At 40.5% G+C, this 9,789-nt stretch overlaps 1 protein-coding gene across 1 annotated transcript; it reads left to right on the top strand.

Annotated features, from left to right (window-relative positions):
• The first annotated feature begins 1,158 nt into the window (after positions 1-1,158).
• On the top strand, positions 1,159-8,190 carry LOC109042349 (uncharacterized). Its single transcript, XM_019059037.2, has 4 exons — positions 1,159-1,312; positions 4,042-4,128; positions 4,716-4,970; positions 7,639-8,190. Exons 1-4 carry the CDS (start codon positions 1,271-1,273, stop codon positions 7,873-7,875), a joined length of 621 nt encoding a protein of 206 aa, XP_018914582.2. The 5' UTR covers positions 1,159-1,270; the 3' UTR covers positions 7,876-8,190.
• The last annotated feature ends 1,599 nt before the right edge of the window (positions 8,191-9,789 follow it).

Raw genomic sequence — 9,789 nt, forward strand, 5'->3', positions numbered from 1 at the left:
TTTTTGCTTTATACACGTTTTATGACAAAAATCCGGTTATTTATTTGCCACACCTCGTAAAATGGAAGAACACTTCTGCCTGTACATAAGCGTATAGGGCCCGCGAAGCGCCCTCCAGGGAGCAGTCTTCTAGTTTGTTTATCCAGCGATTAAAATGTTCTTCGTGAATTGAAAATTCGCAAAACATTCCGGGGGAGGGCAACCAGACCCCCCAAATCCCTCGCACAGGGGCCGCAAAATGGGCTGCGCCACAGTTTCGCACAGGTTCGGTTTCGCACAAATTCTGTCAGTGCAAAATCTTGCAACGTCTCAACGCAGATCAGATTTAAAATCTTCTGCCGCAGCATCTTCGATGACGTCTGTATGTTTTTAGTCCAATTATTTTTAGTAGTGGTTTTTAGTACTTTGATTTCAACCGATGGTGTCCCTAGTTTTTGAAGTAGTTTTAAGTGTTTTAGAATGAGTAGGTAATAATTTTACGATGTTAAAAATAACCGCGGCAAAGACAGCATCTCATATGAAGGCTTTAAGTATTACAAATTTCGCCCTCAAAATGCCAGTATTCCTCTCTCATTTATTTTTTGTAGAATCGTAATATTTTCCGAATTATTTGACCGTGAAAAGCAGAGGTTCTGCAATGTTGCAACATAGTGCACTAAAATATAGCAATGCTTACCTTACAGAATCAAAAGTGTGCGAAAGTGATAAACTGCCGCAAAATGAGATCCTTGCCTGAATTAATCCTCGCGGCTCACAGTGGATGGAGCCAATGGGAGAGGTCAGACAAAATTTAGAGACTTTAAAAGCTTTTAACTCCGTCCATACAAAACTTCGAGGTTTTAAAAACGGTTCCATTGGTTTCCTCGTGAAATTTTCAACTAGTGGGACCCTTTAAAATTTCAAATGTGACGAGAACATCAAAATTTTTATATTTCGGTGAAAATTTCATGTCCGACCCCTCGGATTGACTCGATCCACTGTGCGACGGGTCTGCTGTCGCCCGCTGCGTCTACACCGTGGCCTCAGAAATCCGTGAAAACTCACAACTTGCTGCGACGAAGTTCGTCTAACGATTAAATAACCACGAGTTCCCAGCTGATTCCACTAAAAAATTTACTTTTTAAAGACCCTGTACGATGAGATGATATCAATATTCTGACGAGTTATTATTCAATACCGCCCATGAAGATAATTTTATCTCGGCTTCAATGCCTTGCGTTGCGTTTATGCTATCATTCAGTTCTAGTTAAACGACCTCTGTGCCCACAAAATGTTGCGATTCCTGCTATTTTGCGTGTATGCCTTTCATCAAGTGAGTGTAAATGAATACAATTTGAATAGTGGTTTCATATCAATGAATGTTACGCTGATTGCTCTATAAATCTAAATGTAAATATATGAAATTTTCCATTCCAGATGCTCCCGCACGAGTAAAAACTGTCAACGAAACGTACGGTGATTACATAGTTGCACAGCTTAACGAAATGCCAACTGATGTTCAAAAACGGAAACGGACAGTAAAACGATAAGTCACAAGGAGGGATTTATTATGTTACCCTCACTAAAGAAACAGAAACTGAATTCCGCATGGTGAAACCGAGGCCCTTATTCCTTAGTGACACATCAGACATTCAAACATTTTCCCACTGGATCTCCACAGACCTTCAAATAAAAGATTTTTCCGTTAAATTATCTGGAAGCATACGATAACTGTAAAACTTCTCCCTGCCCATTCGGGTCCGTTCCTGTATTCCGCTCCGTTTCCATCTCCTCTTACTCATTTTCCCCGTTTTGTTCAGTCCCCTTCTGTAGACTGGTCAGTGGCTGCGTCATTCGATATGGTATCGAGCTCTTGATTCAAACCAAAACGAACTTACAAAACCTCATGGGCGAATTCTTCATGAGTCAATTGTGTTAATTTATTAAAATTTAGTTAATTGACCGGTCATAAATCAACTAAGTACTCATTAAATACAAGAAATTACGATTGTAAGAAACACTTTGGACGCATTTTACCATCGTGGCGCAAATGCGCGAATCAGAGACCAGGTTATGTGTTTGTTTACGTTTGAACAATGTCAAAGCCACTTAGTCCGTTCCGTTCCGTTTCCGTTCCAATAATACCTCGACGTTTTGCTCGGTTACGTTCCACGTTGCGGTTCGTTGCACGTTTAGCTCTTTTTTTCCGAAATATAAGTCACGTGATATAATTGGACGTATTTCTGCTAAACGTAACTATTGGTGGGAAACCTGGGGTGCGCTCTACAAAGTTACCTAAAAAACAGTGTAAAAGTGGGCATGATTCCCTTTGGAGATATGGAAAAGTGGAATATTACATTCTACCGAACGGGATTAAGCGCCAACTGTATGCGGCACTTATTAGAGTACCTATATAGGGAGAGTATGGACAGGTCGAAAATTTTGAGGTTAGGTGATGGAGCTCTTAGACCCCAAAAGGGTAGGCAATCAATGAATTCAAATTATCCAGTGTGATTTATAATCACAATTGTTGGGAACTGTCGTTAGTGAGCAAGTATTTGGCTTGGTGTTTGGAAAACTTACTCATTTTTGCGGAAGGATGCTTACTTATGAATTTTCTTGTCCATTTTCGTTTGATATTAAAGTCTAAAGATTGACAGTGACATTTTTCGTTTTCAGAGGTTACCTACCCTTTCGGGCCCGAAGAGCTACATATTTCGAGTTGTCCATACTCTCCCTATATATAGGTACTCTAGCACTTATGAGCCGTGAATATGATACAAGAGCGTTGTGGATAGGGCTCATGAGTTAATCCGGACGAGGGCGATTGCGGTGGCGGCTTCGTCGCCACTGACGTCACTGGCGCTTTACAATTCTCATTCATTCTTACGGCCTTCGACTAACGAGCATACCCCTTCTTTCCCGCCGGCCTCTGGTTCCGTTCTTCAGAAATGCGTTCAATGGCCCACTAGACAAGGTACGAATTTAAGCATTCTGATACATGTTTCTCAATCAGAATTTTACGTAGAACACGATTCGCGCAACGAAAATTACCAAAATCAACTCCTAACAAAGATATTAACGTTTTTATTTCACATTAATGACGAGGAATTTGAACTGCCCGCTCACAAGAAACTCAAAGCTCTACGCGAGTCAAATCGCGCACTAGAACGGTTTCAGCAGGCTTTTCAATCGAGCAATGTTCATTTCCCACCATGTGTTGTCCAAACTATGAGCAATTTGCTACAGTTGAGCCAAAGCATCAAGATTGAGTTGCCAGATTTTTAAATCGCAGAGACTGTCATGATAACGTTTAGCGCGCGATGTGAATCACGGAGAGCGTTGAGTTTTCATGAGCGGGTAATTTGAATTCACGCATCCAAAATCATTAAATATCTTCGTAATGACTTGATTTCGGTATTTTTCGTTAGGCGCATCGTGTTTTACGTGAAATTCTGGTTAAGAAACATGTATCAGAATGCTTGAATTTGTACCTTGCCTAGTGGTCCATCGTTAGGTAAGGTTTGCTACTATACTAATAGACAGAAGCCTACAAAGACACGAAAAAAGCGGCAACGTACTCCCTACGTCAAGGAATCGAGGGAAAACTACAAGTAGGAAGAGGAGAAGAAAGAATAATATGAATTTTTTTCTGTGCGTCACAGAAATTCTTTGTTTGAGAATCCTTGTAGGTATACAGCCTGTTTCAGATTAAACACCCTTTTCATTCTCTGCGCCGGAGCGAATTTCCGGACCTCTGCGCAGTTATACTACCCACAATCCAGTCAATCCGCGATACAAACGAAAAAAAAAGTATATTCTCTGCCATTATTGGTGCAAAAAATGAATCTGTTTTCGGGATGGATAGTGCTTCACATTCGCTCGGATAATGATTTTTATCCAACAATGAGACGGGCTCAGTAAATCATGCATAGTAATTGGCGATAGTAAAATCGCAAATCCAAAAACGTATTCTTCCCTCCCTCTCTTTGAATCAACTGTCTTTAACATTTCTTGTGATGAGGATTTGATTCAGGAAACTTATTGTTCATTTCTTTACAGACAGTTAATGGTTTTCTAGACCTATCAGAAGGAGATGTAGAACCTGTGGACAAAGACGGACAAACGTTGCACTTGCAACCTCTTGCGGTAAGCAAATCTCCACTTTGATGACATCAATTTTTTTTGGGAGTGCCAACTCCCTGCCGGGTGGTGAGAGGGCCGATTTTGTAGCGATTTGGCGTCGCAGAGCGCCAGAGAGCACTATGAAAGCGACTCATATGTATGGTTGGTAGATACGTTTATTTCATGCTTTCAACATTTAAGCTATAAACACCTTAGAGGAGAGTCTGATGGAACCACTTATTACGCGTTGGTTGGGTGTTTCACAACTGGCAGCAACTTAAAATTTTCAAACTTTCTGTTGAGGAATCTTTTCAGTTCTCGACATTATATAATTTGTTGTTGTAATATTTCGGCAGTGTGGCGCTTGCTTTCAGCGTAAGATGTAGATACTTGGTGTCTCGTCACAGAAGAGAGGATCTTCGTTAGAAATATTGATTCATGAGTATGCATGGATTACAGAAATGCCTCTGAGGAGTTTCGGAAGAAGCTAGCTTGGATTTGATCTAGTGAACGGGTTTTTACCGCGTATGTTATACGCACGATTGATAAACTTTTTGATAAATCGAGACGGAACTATTTCAACTTTCTATCCAATTTTTGTTTTGAAAAAGGCTAAACCTGGGAAATATGAGATTAACTTCGGTACGCTAGTAGATGAATTCAAGAACATAGAGGTCCAGCGCCAATCCGCGTTGAAAGGAATGTTGCAAAATCCCGATGTGACAAGGAGCAACCGGACAGCGAAATTTCTGGAGGTTGCCAGGGAACTGGATACAGCTTTTATGCAAATACGGATCTACTGCGATGCTGCTCAAGTTGTCTTCAAAACTACCAACTTTACCCACCCAGACAATAACTTCCTTCAGGTAACTTACTTCGGATTTCCAGTTGGCATGTTTTTAATACTTAATGAGACTTCCTTCATAAGCCTCTACATTACTACTTGAGATTTAGAAATTTCAAATGAAAGTATTCATAAATTACATGGAAAGTAACTCCCAGGAAAATTTGGCAACATTAGAATTTATTGCGGCGTTATTCCTTGGTGCAGTAGTATATTCTAATCTCTGGAGATACGAATATTCTGACACATGAAAGCTTTTTGGATCTAAGTACACAGTAAAAAGTGTGTTCTACGAGTAAATTGTACATGCGACACACGTGTATGTGTTATTATAACACACGCTCTGTGTTATTAACCCGCTCAACTCAATTGGCGATTTAAAACGATGAATAGATATCGCCTGCAGCATTCGTCGGTAGCCGCGAACTGTGGGCTGATTGTTATAATTGATAGATAAAGCCATAGACAAAGAAGACATAAGGAGTATCGATCCTTGGTTGAAATGGGTGGTTCTCATACATTAAGAAGGGAAATTACGACTAATTAACGGGTCTCTCGTGGGTTGCCGTTTTGTATAGTCTGTTCCTTACTCTGTTAAAAATCAATGATTTACTCTGAGTGAATAGCCGGCGTGAAAAAAAAATCCAGCGCGAATGTCGCGCCGTACTCTGAGTGAATAGATCAGAGCGTAAATATCATCAACGACGGACGAATTAGGTGAGGTTCCTCAAGTAGCGTGGATTCAGGACCTCCTGGTACGAGCGCCGAATAACAAACTGGTAGCGCACTCGTCTATCACCGCCGCGACTCGAGTTCGAATCCATGCTGCGGCAGTTCCGTTTTACAATTGCCCGTCAGATTTTCATTCCCGCCAGACCGCGGAATTCGCGCCGGATCCTTGCACTCAGAGTAACAGGTGGTCAAAATAGCAACTGAGTAAGCGTGAATTTCGCGCCGGGATTTTTAATAGTGTATGTCCATTGCAACCACCCGCTTCTACCAATAGAATCCCTCCATATCCTTTCTGTCTTCTTCGTCTATAACTTAGTCTATCAGTTTCAACAATCAGCCCACTACTCCGGCATTCTTTAATTCGAAGGTGGTTAAAATAACACAAGCTTGTGTTTCATGAACTGAGCCGGGTGGCCGCAGAACGGTTAAAATATCGCTGGTCTGTTTCTAATTCTCAACTGCGGTTACCCGTTGAGGTATCTCCGTAGCTCCTACTGCCGCGGCCGAACACACACGCGGATTAAATAACACGCCACTGTTTGAATCATATACTCGGTGTGTTTCACGATGACAACGCTTGGTTTTTCATAAATCGCGAAGTCGATTTTGTCGAAACACACCTTTGCGTTTAAATGTTTAAACTGTGTAATCATCCAAGCGCGGGCGAGCAACACCGTTCAGTAGCAGAGTGTGTATTTACAAGTACGTAGTAGAGCGAAGTTTGCCTTCATTTGGAAGAATAGGCAAAAATAGATCCTAGGCGTTGGACCGGTCGTTTTTTTCAAGATTAATTTGTTTCCCTCGTGTTCATGTGTTTCAATGTTTACTTGTGACCAAGTTCGTGATGGATACCTTCTCTCTTTCGCAAGACTAGCATTATTCAGTCTTATCAAAGAGAGAGGAATTTGAGACAGCTTTAGTTGATTTGAGAGGAAATATTTTGATTATTTTAAGATTTTCAGAGGCTATACAATTTTTTTTTTTTTTTTTTTTTAAACAACATAATTTATTCAACATAAGTATCACAGCTACCAGAACAATACTTACGGGATCTATCGGTATAGGCTAAGGATAATACTAAGTGTGAGTATCACGTACGATAAGATTATGAATTAATCTTATTATTATTAGATTGCTCTATGGTGCATGGTGATGGTAACTGTTCAATACTACATAGGTAATACATACATGGTAATAACATGAGTAGGATATGGAATGCATTAATTGGAGCAGAGGACTTCAATCGTAGTTAATGGAGATGTTGCATTGTTGCATGTGAGAGGAATTTGCGATTTGACTATTGATCCTTCCGTAAAAGTTCGCGAGAAACACGAAGGTGCAGCTGGTTTTCTCTGAAATCAACTTCCAAGCTCAAAAAAAGCTCTCAAGTTGAGGCCAAAATGGAGGGGATATCCCACCCTACCCTGAGAGTCCACCTCTACATCATAACAAACTCTCAATGCAAAGATAGGGAGCAAATACATTGACAGGGATGCCACTTTATTTGGGGACTCTAAAACTGAAAACACGGCAATCCTGCTAATGTATTTGCTCCCTATCTTTGCATGGAGAGTTTGTTTTGATGTTAGAGGTAGACTCTCAGGTTAGCGTGGGATATTCCCTCCATTTTGGCCTCAATTTGAGAGCATTTTTTGAGCTTGGGAGTTGATTTCAGAGAAAACCAGTGGCACCATCGTGTTCCTCGCGAACTTTTACGTAAAAATCAATAGTCAAATCGCAAATTCCTCACACATGCAACATCTTCATTGCGCGCTAAGTCCGAATTTTCGAGTCCAGCGTGATTTTCGAGTGAATTTACCTTAAAAAACTGTATCTCTTTCGTGCTACAGACCCATTATTACTGATATTCCACCGGTGATTTTCCCGTACTATGCATCTTTCCCCTCTCCGGAATATTCAGATCGATACCAACACTAACATAGAATTAACTGTTCCAGGCAGCAGCTGTCATGAAGAAAGAGAAGAAGTTGGACGATCAGATAATGGAATTATCTGATCTATTTGACAGGATGGAAACTAGTGTTAAAGATTTGACGGAGGAGGAATGCGATCCCTTACAACCTTTCGTGTTGTGTATATCATACGGACAAATGAAATTAGAGCAGTTAGCCGCACAATTCAACAAAGACTATGAGAAAACTTTACTAATCGCCGGAGGAAAAACTCGGACTTAGCAGATACTCTTGCATTCCGTGAGAGTAGCGGCTTGTTATAATCGAATGGCTTGGAGGACAAGGCGCATAAGTGCAGTTTTTGAAAAAATGGACCACTAGACAATGTACAAAATCAAGCATTCTGAAACATATCTCCCAACAAAAATTTCATGTAGAACACGATTAAAGGAACGAAAATGGACCATTAGACAAGGTACACATTTCAGTTTTCTGATACATGTTCTTAACCAAAATTTCACGTAAAACACGATGCGGACACGAAAATGACCGAAATTAACTCCTTACGAAGATATTAATGATTCTTGATGCGTGAATTCAAACCTACCCGCTCATGAAAACTCAATGCTCTACGTGATTCACATCGCGCGCTAAACGTTATCATGACAGTCTCTGCGATTACAAAATCTGGCAACCTCAATTTTGACGCTTTGGCTCAGCTATAGCAAATTTCTTATAGTTTGAACAAGATATGGTGGGAAATGAACATTGCTCGATTGAGAAGCCTGCTGAAACCGTTGTAAGGCGCGATTTGACTCACGTAGAGTATTGAGTTTCTTGTGACCGGGCAATTCATATTTCCCGTAACCAATGTACTATAAAAACGTTAAGATCTTAGTTCGGAATTAATTTCAGTAATTTTGGATGAGAGAATGATGTTCTACGTGAAATTCTGGTTCAGAAACAAGTGACAGAGCGCTTAAATTCGTACCTTCTCTTGTGGTCCATTGAGATATAATTGGTTTCAAGTAAAATTAGTCTTAAAGCCTATTCTGTGAAAAATTCGCTCCCAAATTTCAATTTTTAGGCATCAAAGAGTAAGTTTAAACTTGCTTTCCGCCATACAAATCCATGTCATTTCGAAAGTTCAAACACGGGTTTCTCGAAGAAGCAAAAGCAGCACTTAGGCGGCTTGTCCTCCGAGCCCTTCAATTTGAAGACTCTTACCAAGTATTTAACGGCGGCAGATCTAAGCGGCCAAAAAAAACCAATATTACAGGAAACCCATTAAGTCTAAGATTAATAGTACAAGTACAAGGATCACAGTCATTTCAAAGAGTCTGCTGATCAATCTGGTTTACATTTCGTAATTAAAAACTATGATTTTGTCGTCAATAAATTATATTTCGATTAATAACAGTGACACTTATTTCCTCTTTCAAAATAATAGTGGCTATTGAATTAATTATCCTTTATCGACGAAATGAGAAGGTTAATAACACAAATTTGAAAAAATAATTACATTTACTCCTTAATACAAGGAAATATGTTACTCTGGTAACAAACATGAACCGTGAAATTATTCTAATAGTAAAATCGTCTTAATTAAATTTGGGTAGGTAATTACTGATGCTTGGATACACAATTTTTACGCATCTTATTTCTAGGCGAAAAATTTCGAGTGAGAAAGATTTTTTAGAATTAGGTCAAAATACATTCTAAAGCAGAGCAACTTTTGTTTTCGAACCATTCAGTAGGTATAGAATTGATTTTATGGGAGAACTCAAACGACTGACAGCACCAAATAATTTTATAACAAAAACTAAACGAAAAATAAACACTCGAGGTGTGATGATATGGCCTTTGCAACACGGGAAAGCACATACCAAGGGCGGCGAGGATGCCTGCAGCATGACCGGACATGAGAGAGAGAGAGACAGGTGGTCACTCGCCCATCGGCCAAACCACCCCAAATTCCTCTCACAGCCGCCCGAGTTTTTTTTATGGGCCGTTATCACTGTCCCGCTGCACCGTGCATCCTCGCTTCCAAAACCACGGGGGGGGGGGGGCGCCAAAGAGGCTTTTAGGCTCTTTCGAGCTACGGGGCCCACACGAGTCATCCCAAACTGACCAATCGAAAACCGCGCCTTTGCGGAGGCCCCAAATCAGCCGGTCAGCCAAGGGCCAACCTGCCTG

The sequence above is a fragment of the Bemisia tabaci genome, chromosome 10 (assembly GCF_918797505.1).
Source record: "Bemisia tabaci chromosome 10, PGI_BMITA_v3".
Lineage (NCBI taxonomy): Eukaryota > Metazoa > Arthropoda > Insecta > Hemiptera > Aleyrodidae > Bemisia > Bemisia tabaci.